Here is a 19,465-nt window from a genome sequence, read left to right as displayed (position 1 = left end):
CCTTCTCACTTTGAAGTTCTTTCTTGGCTTCCTGGGGCTTCACCTCAGTAGACCCACGACCATCATAACCTGGTTCTAAAGCTGTGGTATCATCAGAACTCTTTGACATGCTCCTGGGTTCTATTAAAAGAACAGTCTTCGTTTGCGCTAAAGATTTCTGTATGTTTGGCTCTTCTGTGATCTTTGCCACTTCCTTGGTGGAAACCTCTGAAAGAGGGTTTGGACCCTTTGGCTTACTTTTGGTTGGTGACATCTTTCCCATTTCCAAAACAGTAATTTCAGCTGGTGCTGTGACCACATCTCTAGTTGAAGGCTTCTGACTGACAGGGTCTTCTCTTGACTTTCTCCTTTTGGGTTTAACCTTTGTTTCTTCCACAATAGTAGCTTCAGTTATCTGACTGTCAGGCTTTTCCATGGTCTGTGTTTCCTCCTTGGGAGAAAGTTCAGGAGAAATCTTTGGACTTGTTGTTTCAGGTGCTCCCATGACTATCTCTGCAGTTGAAGTAGCCTTCTCACTTTGAAGTTCTTTCTTGGCTTCCTGGGGCTTCACCTCAGTAGACCCACGACCATCATAACCTGGTTCTAAAGCTGTGGTATCATCAGAACTCTTTGACACGCTCCTGGATTCTATTAAAAGAACAGTCTTCGTTTGCTCTAAAGATTTCTGTATGTCTGGCTCTTCCGTGATCTTTGCCACTTCCTTGGTGGAAACCTCTGAAAGAGGGTTTGGACCCTTTGGCTTACTTTTGGTTGGTGACATCTTTCCCTTTTCCAAAACAGTCATTTCAGTTGGTCCTATGACCACATCTCTAGTTGAAGGCTTCTGACTGACAGGGTCTTCTCTTGACTTTCTCCTTTTGGGTATAATCTTTGTTTCTTCCACAATAGTAGCTTCAGTTATCTGACTGTCAGGCTTTTCCTTGGTCTGTGTTTCCTCCTTGGGAGAAAGTTCTTGAGAAAACTTTGGACTTGTTGTTTCAGATGCTCCCATGACTATCTCTGCAGTTGAAGTAGTCTTTTCAATTGCAAATTCCTTCCCAACTTCCTGAGGTTCTACATCAGTTGTCCCAACAATGACAGACCCTGGTTTTACTGCTTTGGGATCATCAGAGCTCTTTGACATGGTCAGGGTTTCTATGACCTTTGTTTGCTTTAAAAGAACAGTCTTGGTATGTTCTAAACCTGTCTGTATTTCTGGCTCTTTTGTGATCTCTGCCACATCCTTGGTGGCAACGTCTGGGAGACGTGTTGGACCCTTTGGCTTACGTTTGGTTGATGACATCTTTCCCTTTTCCAAAAAAGTAATATCAGTTGGTCCTATGACCACATCTGTTGTTGAATATGGCTTCTTACTGTCAGCGTCTTCCTTTAATTTCCTACTTTTGGTTTCTTCAACAATAGTAGCTTCAGTTATCTGACTGTCAGGCTTTTCCTTGGTCTGTGTTTCCTCCTTGGGAGAAAGTTCTTGAGAAGTCTTTGGACTTGTTGTTTCAGGTGCTCTCATGACTATCTCTGCAGTTGAAGTAGCCTTTTCAATTTCAAGTTCTTTTCCAGATTCACAAGGTTCTACATCAGTAGTCCCAACAATGACAGACACTGGTTTTACTGCTGTGGGATCATCAGAGCTCTTTGATACAACTTTAGTTGCTGTGAGAATTGTTTCCTGTAAATGAGGAGTCTCAGTTTGTGATAAAGATTTCTGTATGTTTGGCTCTTCTGTGATCTTTGCCACTTCCTTGGTGGAAACCTCTGAAAGAGGGTTTGGACCCTTTGGCTTACTTTTGGTTGGTGACATCTTTCCCTTTTCCACAACAGTAATTTCAGCTGGTGCTGTGACCACATCTCTAGTTGAAGGCTTCTGACTGACAGAGTCTTCTCTTGACTTTCTCCTTTTGGGTATAATCTTTGTTTCTTCCACAATAGTAGCTTCAGTTATCTGACTCTCAGGATTTTCCTTGGTCTGTTTTTGGTCCTTGGGAGAAAGTTCTAGAGAAAACTTTGGACTTGTTGTTTCAGGTGCTCCCATGACTATCTCTGCAGTTGAAGTAGCCTTTCTAATTTCAAATTCTTTCCCAGCTTCCTGAGGTTCTACATCAGTAGTCCCAACAATAACAGACCCTGGTTTTACTGCTGTGGGATCATCAGAGCTCTTTGACATGATCAGGGTTTCTATGACCTTTGTTTGCTTTAAAAGAACAGTCTTGGTATGTTCTAAACCTGTCTGTATTTCTGGCTCTTTTGTGATCTCTGCCACATCCTTGGTGGCAACGTCTGGGAGACGTCTTGGACCCTTTGGCTTACTTTTGGTTGATGACATCTTTCCCTTTTCCAAAACAGTAATATCAGTTGGTCCTATGACCACATCTGTTGTTGAATATGGCTTCTTACTGTCAGCGTCTTCCTTTGATTTCCTACTTTTGGTTTGTTCAACAATAGTAGCTTCAGTTATCTGACTGTCAGGCTTTTCCTTGGTCTGTGTTTCCTCCTTGGGAGAAAGTTCTTGTGAAACCTTTGGACTCTTTGACTTTCTTGCGACCACACTTGTAGTTGAAGATGGCTTCTGACTGAAAGGGTCTTCTCTTGACTTTCTCCTTTTGGGTATAGTCTTTGTTTCTTCCACAATAGTAGCTTCAGTTATCTGACTGTCAGGCTTTTCCTTGGTCTGTGTTTCCTCCTTGGGAGAAAGTTTTTGAGAAATCCTTGGACTTGTTGTTTCAGGTGCTCCCATGATTATCTCTGCAGTTGAAGTAGCCTTCTCAATTTGAAGTTCTTTCTTGGCTTCCTGGGGCTTCACCTCAGTAGACCCACGACCATCATAACCTGGTTCTAAAGCTGTGGTATCATCAGAACTCTTTGACACGCTCCTGGGTTCTATTAAAAGAACAGTCTTCGTTTGCGCTAAAGATTTCTGTATGTCTGGCTCTTCTGTGATCTTTGCCACTTCCTTGGTGGAAACCTCTGAAAGAGGTTTTGGACTCTTTGACCTTCTTTTGGTTGGTGACATCTTTCCCTTTTCCAAAACAGTAATTTCAGCTGGTGCTGTGACCACATCTCTAGTTGAAGGCTTCTGACTGACAGGGTCTTCTCTAGACTTTCTCCTTTTGGGTATAGTCTTTGTTTCTTCCACAATAGTAGCTTCAGTTATCTGACTGTCAGGCTTTTCCTTGGTCTGTGTTTCCTCCTTGGGAGAAAGTTCTTGAGAAATCTTTGGACTTGTTGTTTCAGGTGCTCTCATGACTATCTCTGCAGTTGAAGTAGTCTTTTCAATTTCAAATTCTTTCCCAGCTTCCTGAGGTTCTACATCAGTAGTCCCAACAATGACAGACCCTGGTTTTACTGCTTTGGGATCATCAGAGCTCTTTGATACAACTTTAGTTGCTGTGAGAATTGTTTCCTGCAAATGAGAAGTCTCAGTCATCTCAACTGCACCTTTCTCTGGCTCAGGCTCCACATCAGTTGTCCCAACAATGACAGACCCTGGTTTTACTGCTGTGGGATCATCAGAGCTCTTTGACATGGTCAGGGTTTCTATGACCTTTGTTTGCTTTAAAAGAACAGTCTTGGCATGTTCTAAACCTGTCTGTATTTCTGGCTCTTTTGTGATCTCTGCCACATCCTTGGTGGCAACGTCTGGGAGACGTGTTGGACCCTTTGGCTTACTTTTGGTTGGTGACATCTTTCCCTTTTCCACAACAGTCATATCAGTTGGTCCTATGACCACATCTGTAGTTGAATATGGCTTCTTGCTGTCAGTGTCTTCCTTTGATTTCCTACTTTTGGTTTCTTCAACAATAGTAGCTTCAGTTATCTGACTGTCAGGCTTTTCCTTGGTCTGTGTTTCCTCCTTGGGAGAAAGTTCTTGTGAAACCTTTGGAGTCTTTGACTTTCTTGCAACCACACTTGTAGTTGAAGATGGCTTCTGACTGACAGGGTCTTCTCTTGACTTTCTCCTTTTGGGTTTAACCTTTGTTTCTTCCACAATAGTAGCTTCAGTTATCTGACTGTCAGGCTTTTCCTTGGTCTGTGTTTCCTCCTTGGGAGAAAGTTCAGGATAAATCTTTGGACTTGTTGTTTCAGGTGCTCCCATGACTATCTCTGCAGTTGAAGTAGCCTTTTCACTTTGAAGTTCTTTCTTGGCTTCCTGGGGCTTCACCTCAGTAGACCCACGACCATCATAACCTGGTTCTAAAGCTGTGGTATCATCAGAACTCTTTGACATGCTCCTGGGTTCTATTAAAAGAACAGTCTTCGCTTGCTCTAAAGATTTCTGTATGTCTGGCTCTTCTGTGATCTTTGCCACTTCCTTGGTGGAAACCTCTGAAAGAGGGTTTGGACCCTTTGGCTTACTTTTGGTTGGTGACATCTTTCCCTTTTCCACAACAGTAATTTCAGCTGGTGCTGTGACCACATCTCTAGTTGAAGGCTTCTGACTGACAGGGTCTTCTCTTGACTTTCTCCTTTTGGGTTTAACCTTTGTTTCTTCCACAATAGTAGCTTCAGTTATCTGACTGTCAGGATTTTCCTTGGTCTGTGTTTGGTCCTTGGGAGAAAGTTCTTGAGAAAACTTTGGACTTGTTGTTTCAGGTGCTCCCATGACTATCTCTGCAGTTGAAGTAGTCTTTCTAATTTCAAATTCTTTCTCAGCTTTCTGAGGTTCTACATCAGTAGTCCCAACAATAACAGACCCTGGTTTTACTGCTGTGGGATCATCAGAGCTCTTTGACATGGTCAGGGTTTCTATGACCTTTGTTTGCTTTAAAAGAACAGTCTTGGTATGTTCTAAACCTGTCTGTATTTCTGGCTCTTTTGTGATCTCTGCCACATCCTTGGTGGCAACGTCTGGGAGACGTGTTGGACCCTTTGGCTTACGTTTGGTTGGTGACATCTTTCCCTTTTCCACAACAGTAATATCAGTTGGTCCTATGACCACATCGGTTGTTGAATATGGCTTCTTGCTGTCAGCTTCTTCCTTTGATTTCCTACTTTTGGTTTCTTCAACAATAGTAGCTTCAGTTATCTGACTGTCAGGATTTTCCATGGTCTGTGTTTCCTCCTTGGGAGAAAGTTCTTGTGAAACCTTTGGACTCTTTGACTTTCTTGCGACCACACTTGTAGTTGAAGATGGCTTCTGACTGACAGGGTCTTCTCTTGACTTTCTCCTTTTGGGTTTAACCTTTGTTTCTTCCACAATAGTAGCTTCAGTTATCTGACTGTCAGGCTTTTCCTTGGTCTGTGTTTCCTCCTTGGGAGAAAGTTTTTGAGAAATCCTTGGACTTGTTGTTTCAGGTGCTCCCATGATTATCTCTGCAGTTGAAGTAGCCTTCTCACTTTGAAGTTCTTTCTTGGCTTCCTGGGGCTTCACCTCAGTAGACCCACGACCATCATAACCTGGTTCTAAAGCTGTGGTATCATCAGAACTCTTTGACATGCTCCTGGGTTCTATTAAAAGAACAGTCTTCGTTTGCGCTAAAGATTTCTGTATGTTTGGCTCTTCTGTGATCTTTGCCACTTCCTTGGTGGAAACCTCTGAAAGAGGGTTTGGACCCTTTGGCTTACTTTTGGTTGGTGACATCTTTCCCATTTCCAAAACAGTAATTTCAGTTGGTGCTGTGACCACATCTCTAGTTGAAGGCTTCTGACTGACAGGGTCTTCTCTTGACTTTCTCCTTTTGGGTTTAAACTTTGTTTCTTCCACAATAGTAGCTTCAGTTATCTGACTGTCAGGCTTTTCCATGGTCTGTGTTTCCTCCTTGGGAGAAAGTTCAGGAGAAATCTTTGGACTTGTTGTTTCAGGTGCTCCCATGACTATCTCTGCAGTTGAAGTAGCCTTCTCACTTTGAAGTTCTTTCTTGGCTTCCTGGGGCTTCACCTCAGTAGACCCACGACCATCATAACCTGGTTCTAAAGCTGTGGTATCATCAGAACTCTTTGACACGCTCCTGGGTTCTATTAAAAGAACAGTCTTCGTTTGCTCTAAAGATTTCTGTATGTCTGGCTCTTCCGTGATCTTTGCCACTTCCTTGGTGGAAACCTCTGAAAGAGGGTTTGGACCCTTTGGCTTACTTTTGGTTGGTGACATCTTTCCCTTTTCCAAAACAGTCATTTCAGTTCGTCCTATGACCACATCTCTAGTTGAAGGCTTCTGACTGACAGGGTCTTCTCTTGACTTTCTCCTTTTGGGTATAATCTTTGTTTCTTCCACAATAGTAGCTTCAGTTATCTGACTGTCAGGCTTTTCCTTGGTCTGTGTTTCCTCCTTGGGAGAAAGTTCTTGAGAAAACTTTGGACTTGTTGTTTCAGATGCTCCCATGACTATCTCTGCAGTTGAAGTAGTCTTTTCAATTGCAAATTCCTTCCCAACTTCCTGAGGTTCTACATCAGTTGTCCCAACAATGACAGACCCTGGTTTTACTGCTTTGGGATCATCAGAGCTCTTTGACATGGTCAGGGTTTCTATGACCTTTGTTTGCTTTAAAAGAACAGTCTTGGTATGTTCTAAACCTGTCTGTATTTCTGGCTCTTTTGTGATCTCTGCCACATCCTTGGTGGCAACGTCTGGGAGACGTGTTGGACCCTTTGGCTTACGTTTGGTTGATGACATCTTTCCCTTTTCCAAAAAAGTAATATCAGTTGGTCCTATGACCACATCTGTTGTTGAATATGGCTTCTTGCTGTCAGCGTCTTCCTTTGATTTCCTACTTTTGGTTTCTTCAACAATAGTAGCTTCAGTTATCTGACTGTCAGGCTTTTCCTTGGTCTGTGTTTCCTCCTTGGGAGAAAGTTCTTGAGAAGTCTTTGGACTTGTTGTTTCAGGTGCTCTCATGACTATCTCTGCAGTTGAAGTAGCCTTTTCAATTTCAAGTTCTTTTCCAGATTCACAAGGTTCTACATCAGTAGTCCCAACAATGACAGACACTGGTTTTACTGCTGTGGGATCATCAGAGCTCTTTGATACAACTTTAGTTGCTGTGAGAATTGTTTCCTGTAAATGAGGAGTCTCAGTTTGTGATAAAGATTTCTGTATGTTTGGCTCTTCTGTGATCTTTGCCACTTCCTTGGTGGAAACCTCTGAAAGAGGGTTTGGACCCTTTGGCTTACTTTTGGTTGGTGACATCTTTCCCTTTTCCACAACAGTAATTTCAGCTGGTGCTGTGACCACATCTCTAGTTGAAGGCTTCTGACTGACAGGGTCCTCTCTTGACTTTCTCCTTTTGGGTATAATCTTTGTTTCTTCCACAATAGTAGCTTCAGTTATCTGACTCTCAGGATTTTCCTTGGTCTGTTTTTGGTCCTTGGGAGAAAGTTCTAGAGAAAACTTTGGACTTGTTGTTTCAGGTGCTCCCATGACTATCTCTGCAGTTGAAGTAGCCTTTCTAATTTCAAATTCTTTCCCAGCTTCCTGAGGTTCTACATCAGTAGTCCCAACAATAACAGACCCTGGTTTTACTGCTGTGGGATCATCAGAGCTCTTTGACATGATCAGGGTTTCTATGACCTTTGTTTGCTTTAAAAGAACAGTCTTGGTATGTTCTAAACCTGTCTGTATTTCTGGCTCTTTTGTGATCTCTGCCACATCCTTGGTGGCAACGTCTGGGAGACGTCTTGGACCCTTTGGCTTACTTTTGGTTGATGACATCTTTCCCTTTTCCAAAACAGTAATATCAGTTGGTCCTATGACCACATCTGTTGTTGAATATGGCTTCTTACTGTCAGCGTCTTCCTTTGATTTCCTACTTTTGGTTTGTTCAACAATAGTAGCTTCAGTTATCTGACTGTCAGGCTTTTCCTTGGTCTGTGTTTCCTCCTTGGGAGAAAGTTCTTGTGAAACCTTTGGACTCTTTGACTTTCTTGCGACCACACTTGTAGTTGAAGATGGCTTCTGACTGAAAGGGTCTTCTCTTGACTTTCTCCTTTTGGGTATAGTCTTTGTTTCTTCCACAATAGTAGCTTCAGTTATCTGACTGTCAGGCTTTTCCTTGGTCTGTGTTTCCTCCTTGGGAGAAAGTTTTTGAGAAATCCTTGGACTTGTTGTTTCAGGTGCTCCCATGATTATCTCTGCAGTTGAAGTAGCCTTCTCAATTTGAAGTTCTTTCTTGGCTTCCTGGGGCTTCACCTCAGTAGACCCACGACCATCATAACCTGGTTCTAAAGCTGTGGTATCATCAGAACTCTTTGACACGCTCCTGGGTTCTATTAAAAGAACAGTCTTCGTTTGCGCTAAAGATTTCTGTATGTCTGGCTCTTCTGTGATCTTTGCCACTTCCTTGGTGGAAACCTCTGAAAGAGGTTTTGGACTCTTTGACCTTCTTTTGGTTGGTGACATCTTTCCCATTTCCAAAACAGTAATTTCAGCTGGTGCTGTGACCACATCTCTAGTTGAAGGCTTCTGACTGACAGGGTCTTCTCTAGACTTTCTCCTTTTGGGTATAATCTTTGTTTCTTCCACAATAGTAGCTTCAGTTATCTGACTGTCAGGCTTTTCCTTGGTCTGTGTTTCCTCCTTGGGAGAAAGTTCTTGAGAAATCTTTGGACTTGTTGTTTCAGGTGCTCTCATGACTATCTCTGCAGTTGAAGTAGTCTTTTCAATTTCAAATTCTTTCCCAGCTTCCTGAGGTTCTACATCAGTAGTCCCAACAATGACAGACCCTGGTTTTACTGCTTTGGGATCATCAGAGCTCTTTGATACAACTTTAGTTGCTGTGAGAATTGTTTCCTGCAAATGAGAAGTCTCAGTCATCTCAACTGCACCTTTCTCTGGCTCAGGCTCCACATCAGTTGTCCCAACAATGACAGACCCTGGTTTTACTGCTGTGGGATCATCAGAGCTCTTTGACATGGTCAGGGTTTCTATGACCTTTGTTTGCTTTAAAAGAACAGTCTTGGCATGTTCTAAACCTGTCTGTATTTCTGGCTCTTTTGTGATCTCTGCCACATCCTTGGTGGCAACGTCTGGGAGACGTGTTGGACCCTTTGGCTTACTTTTGGTTGGTGACATCTTTCCCTTTTCCACAACAGTCATATCAGTTGGTCCTATGACCACATCTGTAGTTGAATATGGCTTCTTGCTGTCAGTGTCTTCCTTTGATTTCCTACTTTTGGTTTCTTCAACAATAGTAGCTTCAGTTATCTGACTGTCAGGCTTTTCCTTGGTCTGTGTTTCCTCCTTGGGAGAAAGTTCTTGTGAAACCTTTGGAGTCTTTGACTTTCTTGCAACCACACTTGTAGTTGAAGATGGCTTCTGACTGACAGGGTCTTCTCTTGACTTTCTCCTTTTGGGTTTAACCTTTGTTTCTTCCACAATAGTAGCTTCAGTTATCTGACTGTCAGGCTTTTCCTTGGTCTGTGTTTCCTCCTTGGGAGAAAGTTCAGGATAAATCTTTGGACTTGTTGTTTCAGGTGCTCCCATGACTATCTCTGCAGTTGAAGTAGCCTTTTCACTTTGAAGTTCTTTCTTGGCTTCCTGGGGCTTCACCTCAGTAGACCCACGACCATCATAACCTGGTTCTAAAGCTGTGGTATCATCAGAACTCTTTGACATGCTCCTGGGTTCTATTAAAAGAACAGTCTTCGCTTGCTCTAAAGATTTCTGTATGTCTGGCTCTTCTGTGATCTTTGCCACTTCCTTGGTGGAAACCTCTGAAAGAGGGTTTGGACCCTTTGGCTTACTTTTGGTTGGTGACATCTTTCCCTTTTCCACAACAGTAATTTCAGCTGGTGCTGTGACCACATCTCTAGTTGAAGGCTTCTGACTGACAGGGTCTTCTCTTGACTTTCTCCTTTTGGGTTTAACCTTTGTTTCTTCCACAATAGTAGCTTCAGTTATCGGACTGTCAGGCTTTTCCTTGGTCTGTGTTTGGTCCTTGGGAGAAAGTTCTTGAGAAAACTTTGGACTTGTTGTTTCAGGTGCTCCCATGACTATCTCTGCAGTTGAAGTAGTCTTTCTAATTTCAAATTCTTTCCCAGCTTCCTGAGGTTCTACATCAGTAGTCCCAACAATAACAGACCCTGGTTTTACTGCTGTGGGATCATCAGAGCTCTTTGACATGGTCAGGGTTTCTATGACCTTTGTTTGCTTTAAAAGAACAGTCTTGGTATGTTCTAAACCTGTCTGTATTTCTGGCTCTTTTGTGATCTCTGCCACATCCTTGGTGGCAACGTCTGGGAGACGTGTTGGACCCTTTGGCTTACGTTTGGTTGGTGACATCTTTCCCTTTTCCACAACAGTAATATCAGTTGGTCCTATGACCACATCGGTTGTTGAATATGGCTTCTTGCTGTCAGCTTCTTCCTTTGATTTCCTACTTTTGGTTTCTTCAACAATAGTAGCTTCAGTTATCTGACTGTCAGGATTTTCCATGGTCTGTGTTTCCTCCTTGGGAGAAAGTTCTTGTGAAACCTTTGGACTCTTTGACTTTCTTGCGACCACACTTGTAGTTGAAGATGGCTTCTGACTGACAGGGTCTTCTCTTGACTTTCTCCTTTTGGGTTTAAACTTTGTTTCTTCCACAATAGTAGCTTCAGTTATCTGACTGTCAGGCTTTTCCTTGGTCTGTGTTTCCTCCTTGGGAGAAAGTTTTTGAGAAATCCTTGGACTTGTTGTTTCAGGTGCTCCCATGATTATCTCTGCAGTTGAAGTAGCCTTCTCACTTTGAAGTTCTTTCTTGGCTTCCTGGGGCTTCACCTCAGTAGACCCACGACCATCATAACCTGGTTCTAAAGCTGTGGTATCATCAGAACTCTTTGACACGCTCCTGGGTTCTATTAAAAGAACAGTCTTCGTTTGCGCTAAAGATTTCTGTATGTCTGGCTCTTCTGTGATCTTTGCCACTTCCTTGGTGGAAACCTCTGAAAGAGGTTTTGGACTCTTTGACCTTCTTTTGGTTGGTGACATCTTTCCCATTTCCAAAACAGTAATTTCAGCTGGTGCTGTGACCACATCTCTAGTTGAAGGCTTCTGACTGACAGGGTCTTCTCTAGACTTTCTCCTTTTGGGTATAATCTTTGTTTCTTCCACAATAGTAGCTTCAGTTATCTGACTGTCAGGCTTTTCCTTGGTCTGTGTTTCCTCCTTGGGAGAAAGTTCTTGAGAAATCTTTGGACTTGTTGTTTCAGGTGCTCTCATGACTATCTCTGCAGTTGAAGTAGTCTTTTCAATTTCAAATTCTTTCCCAGCTTCCTGAGGTTCTACATCAGTAGTCCCAACAATGACAGACCCTGGTTTTACTGCTTTGGGATCATCAGAGCTCTTTGATACAACTTTAGTTGCTGTGAGAATTGTTTCCTGCAAATGAGAAGTCTCAGTCATCTCAACTGCACCTTTCTCTGGCTCAGGCTCCACATCAGTTGTCCCAACAATGACAGACCCTGGTTTTACTGCTGTGGGATCATCAGAGCTCTTTGACATGGTCAGGGTTTCTATGACCTTTGTTTGCTTTAAAAGAACAGTCTTGGCATGTTCTAAACCTGTCTGTATTTCTGGCTCTTTTGTGATCTCTGCCACATCCTTGGTGGCAACGTCTGGGAGACGTGTTGGACCCTTTGGCTTACGTTTGGTTGGTGACATCTTTCCCTTTTCCACAACAGTCATATCAGTTGGTCCTATGACCACATCTGTAGTTGAATATGGCTTCTTGCTGTCAGTGTCTTCCTTTGATTTCCTACTTTTGGTTTCTTCAACAATAGTAGCTTCAGTTATCTGACTGTCAGGCTTTTCCTTGGTCTGTGTTTCCTCCTTGGGAGAAAGTTCTTGTGAAACCTTTGGAGTCTTTGACTTTCTTGCAACCACACTTGTAGTTGAAGATGGCTTCTGACTGACAGGGTCTTCTCTTGACTTTCTCCTTTTGGGTTTAACCTTTGTTTCTTCCACAATAGTAGCTTCAGTTATCTGACTGTCAGGCTTTTCCTTGGTCTGTGTTTCCTCCTTGGGAGAAAGTTCAGGATAAATCTTTGGACTTGTTGTTTCAGGTGCTCCCATGACTATCTCTGCAGTTGAAGTAGCCTTTTCACTTTGAAGTTCTTTCTTGGCTTCCTGGGGCTTCACCTCAGTAGACCCACGACCATCATAACCTGGTTCTAAAGCTGTGGTATCATCAGAACTCTTTGACATGCTCCTGGGTTCTATTAAAAGAACAGTCTTCGCTTGCTCTAAAGATTTCTGTATGTCTGGCTCTTCTGTGATCTTTGCCACTTCCTTGGTGGAAACCTCTGAAAGAGGGTTTGGACCCTTTGGCTTACTTTTGGTTGGTGACATCTTTCCCTTTTCCACAACAGTAATTTCAGCTGGTGCTGTGACCACATCTCTAGTTGAAGGCTTCTGACTGACAGGGTCTTCTCTTGACTTTCTCCTTTTGGGTTTAACCTTTGTTTCTTCCACAATAGTAGCTTCAGTTATCTGACTGTCAGGATTTTCCTTGGTCTGTGTTTGGTCCTTGGGAGAAAGTTCTTGAGAAAACTTTGGACTTGTTGTTTCAGGTGCTCCCATGACTATCTCTGCAGTTGAAGTAGTCTTTCTAATTTCAAATTCTTTCTCAGCTTTCTGAGGTTCTACATCAGTAGTCCCAACAATAACAGACCCTGGTTTTACTGCTGTGGGATCATCAGAGCTCTTTGACATGGTCAGGGTTTCTATGACCTTTGTTTGCTTTAAAAGAACAGTCTTGGTATGTTCTAAACCTGTCTGTATTTCTGGCTCTTTTGTGATCTCTGCCACATCCTTGGTGGCAACGTCTGGGAGACGTGTTGGACCCTTTGGCTTACGTTTGGTTGGTGACATCTTTCCCTTTTCCACAACAGTAATATCAGTTGGTCCTATGACCACATCGGTTGTTGAATATGGCTTCTTGCTGTCAGCGTCTTCCTTTGATTTCCTACTTTTGGTTTGTTCAACAATAGTAGCTTCAGTTATCTGACTGTCAGGCTTTTCCTTGGTCTGTGTTTCCTCCTTGGGAGAAAGTTCTTGTGAAACCTTTGGACTCTTTGACTTTCTTGCGACCACACTTGTAGTTGAAGATGGCTTCTGACTGACAGGGTCTTCTCTTGACTTTCTCCTTTTGGGTATAGTCTTTGTTTCTTCCACAATAGTAGCTTCAGTTATCTGACTGTCAGGCTTTTCCTTGGTCTGTGTTTCCTCCTTGGGAGAAAGTTTTTGAGAAATCTTTGGACTTGTTGTTTCAGGTGCTCCCATGATTATCTCTGCAGTTGAAGTAGCCTTCTCAATTTGAAGTTCTTTCTTGGCTTCCTGGGGCTTCACCTCAGTAGACCCACGACCATCATAACCTGGTTCTAAAGCTGTGGTATCATCAGAACTCTTTGACATGCTCCTGGGTTCTATTAAAAGAACAGTCTTCGTTTGCGCTAAAGATTTCTGTATGTTTGGCTCTTCTGTGATCTTTGCCACTTCCTTGGTGGAAACCTCTGAAAGAGGGTTTGGACCCTTTGGCTTACTTTTGGTTGGTGACATCTTTCCCATTTCCAAAACAGTAATTTCAGCTGGTGCTGTGACCACATCTCTAGTTGAAGGCTTCTGACTGACAGGGTCTTCTCTTGACTTTCTCCTTTTGGGTTTAACCTTTGTTTCTTCCACAATAGTAGCTTCAGTTATCTGACTGTCAGGCTTTTCCTTGGTCTGTGTTTCCTCCTTGGGAGAAAGTTCTTGAGAAATCTTTGGACTTGTTGTTTCAGGTGCTCTCATGACTATCTCTGCAGTTGAAGTAGCCTTTTCAATTTCAAATTCTTTCCCAGCTTCCTGAGGTTCTACATCAGTTGTCCCAACAATGACAGACCCTGGTTTTACTGCTTTGGGATCATCAGAGCTCTTTGATACAACTTTCGTTGCTGTGAGAATTGTTTCCTGCAAATGAGAAGTCTCAGTCATCTCAACTGCACCTTTCTCTGGCTCAGGCTCCACATCAGTTGTCCTAACAATGAAAGATCCTGGTTTTACTGCTGTGGGATCATCAGAGCTCTTTGACATGGTCAGGGTTTCTATGACCTTTGTTTGCTTTAAAAGAACAGTCTTGGTATGTTCTAAACCTGTCTGTATTTCTGGCTCTTTTGTGATCTCTGCCACATCCTTGGTGGCAACGTCTGGGAGACGTTTTGGACCCTTTGGCTTACGTTTGGTTGGTGACATCTTTCCCTTTTCCACAACAGTAATATCAGTTGGTCCTATGACAACATCTGTAGTTGAATATGGCTTCTTACTGTCAGCGTCTTCCTTTGATTTCCTACTTTTGGTTACTTCAACAATAGTAGCTTCAGTCATCTGACTGTCAGGCTTTTCCTTGGTCTGTGTTTCCTCCTCAGGAGAAAGTTCTTGTGAAACCTTTGGACTCTTTGACTTTCTTGCGACCAAACTTGTAGTTGAAGATGGCTTCTGACTGACAGGGTCTTCTCTTGACTTTCTCCTTTTGGGTTTAACCTTTGTTTCTTCTACAATAGTAGCTTCAGTTATCTGACTGTCAGGCTTTTCCTTGGTCTGTGTTTCCTCCTTGGGAGAAAGTTCTTGAGAAATCTTTGGACTTGTTGTTTCAGGTGCTCCCATGACTATCTCTGCAGTTGAAGTAGCCTTCTCACTTTCAAGTTCTTTCCTAGCTCCCTTGGGCTTCTCCTCAGTAGACCCACGACTGTCATAACCTGGTTCTACAGCTGTGGTATCATCAGAACTCTTTGACACGCTCCTGGGTTCTATTAAAAGAACAGTCTTAGTTTGCTCTAAAGTTGGCTCTTTTACAATCTCAGCCGAATCCTTGGCAACAACCTCTGAGAGACGTTTGGGACCCTTTGACCCTCTTTTGGTTGGTGATACCTTTCCCTCTTCCACAACATTAATTTCAGCCGGTCCTTTGACCACCTCTGGAGCCGAACATGGCTTCAGACTCTCAGGACCTTCCTTTGACTTCCTTCTTCTGGATGTAACCTTTTTTTCCCCCACAAAACTTGCCTTAGTTATCCGACTGTCAGGCTCTTTGACTACCTCCGTCATTTCTACCATTGGCACGTCAACAGCAGTCTCTTTTGGCTGAGCAGCAGCGGAGGTCAGGTCTTTGCTTTCAAGCACTTTTTCACACAGGATACTTGTTTGATCTTTATCAATCCCTGTCACTGTTCCTATCACAACACATTTGATTTCATGCTCCTTTAAAAGTTCCTGTGTATCAGGTTGTAAAACACACACTTCAGGCTCTTTGTGTATTTTCTGTTCTCTATCAGGCAGTTCATGCAGGCGTGCATCATGCATGTGCTCTTTTTCACCCTGGGTTTGAACTATATCTGTCCTTTGCTCCTCAGCTTTCACCACAAATGCATTTTCATGCTCCTCAAGACCGGTCGGAATATCAAGTTGTAAAACACGTACCTGAGGCTCCGTGGGGATTTTCTCGATCTTAACAGACTTTTCATCCAGGCTCCCGGTTACATCGTCCATGCCATGAATGGACGGTTCAGGATGCTCTTCTTTGACCCCTTGCTCCTTGACCTCTGTTGTTCTATCCTGTGTGGTTTTCAAGAATTCTATCTTAATTTCCCTTTGACTTGACTTTACTGTATCTTGCTCATATAAGTTAATTTCTATAAATTCTGTCTCTGTCTCATATGGTTGTAATAATTCAGAAACGACAGAAGTAGGTGGAGCCGAGTCCCTTTGAGTCACATTGTCTTGACATTCAGTTCTGATTCCTTGCAGCTTTATCTCAGTCATCACATCTGCAGCTTTCTCTGACTCGACATCAGCAAAGGTCTTATCTTTGTTTTCTGGTACTTCTTCACTTCGGATACTTGTTTGAATCTCTATTCTTGGCTCTTGATTTCCATGCTCCTCTGTAGCTGTCTCTATATCTAGTTGCAAAATGCAGACTTCAGGCCCCAAGTGGATTTTCTCCACCTTGAGAGACTTTTCATCCGAGGTCTTGGCTGGTTGGTCCATGAAATATGTCCACACTGTCGGAGGCTGCCCTTGGACACCATGTTCCTTCACCACTTTGAGTTTTTCACGTGTGGTCCCTTCCTGATCTGGTGTCGATACTTCAGAAGCAGGTGAGGTGGGTTGAGCCATGGTGTCTGGAAATTCATTGCTGCTCTCTTGCATTTTCATCACGGTCTTCTTAACTGCAGTCTTCTCCAGCTGTGCATTAGTGGAAGTCACATCCTTGCTCTCTGGCACTGCTTCACACAGGACAACCGATTCTTTCATCAAGTCAACCTCATCCTCTTTTCCTTTTGAGACTTTTATGATTTCTTTTTTGTGTATATCAGGCTTTGTAGTCATTTGCAAAACATTCACTTCTGCCACATTGTGGCTTCGATCAATCTTAGCAGATTTTTCAAACAGGGTCCCTGGGGAACCTTGTTGCTTGTCCTCTTTGTGTCTTTCTTGTGTGAGCTTAAGCTGACTCAGAGTTTCACTTAGTTTCATTATTTCTTGCTCAGTCGGGCTTATTCCTGCCACATCCACCTCTGTATCATGAGGCTGCGCCACTGCACAAACAACAGAAGGAGGCTGAGAGGAGTCACTTCCAGCTTTTGGGTCAACTTTTTTTATGTCACGTGTCTGAGGAATTCCTATGTCGGGCATATCGAGAATCAAATATCTCCTTTGAATCTCTGCTGTATTTTTCCATAGTTTGTCAACATAATCTGCTCCATATGGTGCATCTGTAGGCTCGGAAGAAAGATGAGGTTGTGTTTCAGGTGTCTTACTCTGGTCGGTAGACTTAGTAATGGTTTGTTCTGGGGCTTTTTCAGATTTGTCTTTAGGTTCCTGTGAATCAGAGACTGCAAGTTTAGGCAAGGTACTTGAAATAGACTCCAGGGGTTCTGCATGAGATGGAGTATCCACTTTAAGTGGGTGAGTATCGGCAATCACGAAAACCTCAGATGTGCCGAGAATGATTGTGGCCAACTTTGTTTCTGGGTACTCCTGAACATCATAAGTGCCTTGAACCTGAACAGTAATCTCTGACTTCACATCCTTGTTGACTATGGGCTTGATGTCACTGAGCTCAGATTTCTGACTTGTGGTCTTTGGTCCTTGTATCTGTTGTGAGGAAATTTGCAGAACAGGTACGGCCTCTGGAACCATAGCAACCACTGGGCTCTCAGATTCTTTCTTAGTTTGCTCAGGTTCATTGTGAGCACTTCTAATTGTGATAGAAAATGTCTCCTGACTGTCAGGCTTTTCCATGGCCTGGGTTTCCTCTTTGTGAGGAAGCTCTGGAGAAACCTTTAGATCCTTTGACTTTCTTGTGGGTGGCAGGAGCTTAACTTCTTCCACAATAGTACTTCCAGGTACTCCCACGACTACCTGTGCTGTTGAAGTAGCCTTTTCACTTTGGAGTTCTTCCCTAGATTTAGTAGACTTTGCATCAGTAGTCCCAATAATGACAGTCTCAGTTTGAGACTTCTGTACATCTGGCTCTTTTGTGATCTCTGCCACATCCTTGGTGACAACCTCTGTGAGATGTTTCGCACCCTTTGACTTTCTTTTGGTTGGAGACACCTTTTCTACAACCATTTCAGCTGGTCCTGTAACCACCTCTGGCTTCTGACTGTCAGGATGCTCCTTTGATTTCCTCCTGCTAGGTATAACCTTTGCTTCCTCCACAATAGCAGCTTCGGTAATCGGACTCTCAGGCTTTTCCATGGCATGTGTTTCTACCTTGTGAGGAAGATCTGGAGAAACCTTTGGACCCTTTGACTTTCTTGTGGTTGGGGAGACCTTGATTGTGGCCACACCCACCTTCTGACCCTCTGGATCTTCCACCGTCTGAGGTACCTCAGTCTCAGCAAGTTGAAGAGGAAGCTCTGAACTCTTTGGCTTTCTCCTGGGTGGTAGAAACTTGCTTTTCTCCACAACAGCAGTTTCAGCAACAATATCTGTAACTGTGGGATCCTTTTCAGCTTCTTGTGTTTCCTTAGGTTCCATAAATGAAATTCTATCATGGGGAGATACTTTCTCGGTTTCTGTGAAAACCTCCAGAGGCTTTGACTTCCTCCTGATCGGTATAACTTTAGTTTCTTCCACAACCTCTTTAGGTGGCTCCCTGGAAGGTTTCTGACTGTCAGGCTCTTGTTTAGTATCGGCTCCCTCCTTGGTATCCTGTTCTGGGAAGAGCGTTGGACCCTTTGATCTTCTTTTGGTTGGAGAAATTTTGAAAATGGTTTCAGTTGTTATTGAGACCTCCTGTGAAGTTGAAGAAGACTTCAGGTTGTCGGGCTCTTTCTTTCCATCTTCAGGTTCCACACGATCAGATTCCCCTTTCCTCTGCTGGTCGGTGTGTCTTTGAGGAAGGTTTGGACTCTTTGACTTTCGCTTGGGTGGTAAAACCTCAATTTGTTCTGGAACAGCAATTTCAAGTGGCTTTTCAGGCTCTTTAACCACACATGTAGAACTTTCAGCTGCCAACACTGGCTCTGGAGCAATTGAAAGACCTAGAACCTCTGACTTTCCGCTGGGTATAATAATAGTTTTGTCCATAGGAGCAGCTTCAGTTTGCTCCTTGTATGTCAAAGATATCTGGCTGTCAGGCTCGTCAGTGGGTTTTTGACTCTTTGACTTTCTTTTCTTTGGCAAGAGCTTACTTTTGTCTAGATCAGCAGCTTCAGTTGGCTCTGTGATCACCTGTGAAATCTTTGGTACAGACATAGGTTGTTTAGCATCAGTCTTCGTGATGGGCTCAGAGTCATCCTTGATCGGTGTAGGTTTTGCATCAGTAATCTCTAAAGACACTTCTGGACGTATTGCATCTTTACTGGTATCTCCGAGCTTGGCCGTGGTCCTAGCTTGTTCTGCGAGTGACTTTGTAAGGGAGCTTTCCAGGGTCTCATCCACTTTCTCTGTAAGTTCACCTGCAACGTCCTTAGACACAGGGGCAGGAATTGATGGTTTTGATATATCTGGAATAACAGTTGCTACTGTCTCCACCTTATATTGGACAGACTCTGTATCAGTGGTCAAAGCTTTGGTCTTTCTTCTGGATGGAACAGGTGTAGTTTCCTCCCTAACAGCAGACACAGACTTTTCATCGACCTTCTGGATGAGTCTCTGTTCCTCAACAGGAGCTTTAACTTGCTCAGGTTCATCACGCTCCACTGTGACATGAATCCTTGTGTTTTTAAACTGTTGGTAGATTTGTTTTGCGCTGTCCTCTATGACATGAAGAGTCAATTTTTCCTCAAAAGACGTAGTTGTTTCTGTTGATGGATGAGTTTTTGAAGATTTCTTCTCAGGTGAGCGCTTGTTCTTTCGTGGCGGTGCCATCATTGAAGTCTTTGTCTCCTCTAGGTCAACGGACAGGACATCAATGGACTGAATGTCATCCAGCTTTTGTTTCTTCTTGTCTTCAAGTTCCTTTAATAAACCATTCAAAAAAAGATGTATTACTACAAAAATACACAATTTGTTGCTTTTTAAATGTAATGCAAGACATGGAAATACATTTTTATGGAAATGAAACAAAACGTTTTTGAT

General features: G+C 43.1%; 1 protein-coding gene across 3 annotated transcripts in view; it reads right to left on the bottom strand.

The window, feature by feature from the left end:
• Window positions 1–19,465, bottom strand: part of syne2b (spectrin repeat containing, nuclear envelope 2b) — an 88,209-nt gene that overhangs the window by 24,137 nt on the left and 44,607 nt on the right. For all 3 annotated transcript variants that reach the window (XM_034577395.1, XM_034577396.1, XM_034577397.1), the window contains exon 58: window positions 15,356–19,345. In XM_034577395.1, coding sequence (XP_034433286.1) covers window positions 15,356–19,345 — 3,990 coding nt within the window. The remainder of the gene's footprint in view (window positions 1–15,355; window positions 19,346–19,465) is intronic.

This window comes from Hippoglossus hippoglossus, chromosome 22 (assembly GCF_009819705.1).
Source record: "Hippoglossus hippoglossus isolate fHipHip1 chromosome 22, fHipHip1.pri, whole genome shotgun sequence".
NCBI classification, from domain to species: domain Eukaryota; kingdom Metazoa; phylum Chordata; class Actinopteri; order Pleuronectiformes; family Pleuronectidae; genus Hippoglossus; species Hippoglossus hippoglossus.
The sequence above is the reverse complement of the archived record's forward strand: the minus strand, read 5'-3'. Positions and strand labels throughout refer to the sequence as shown.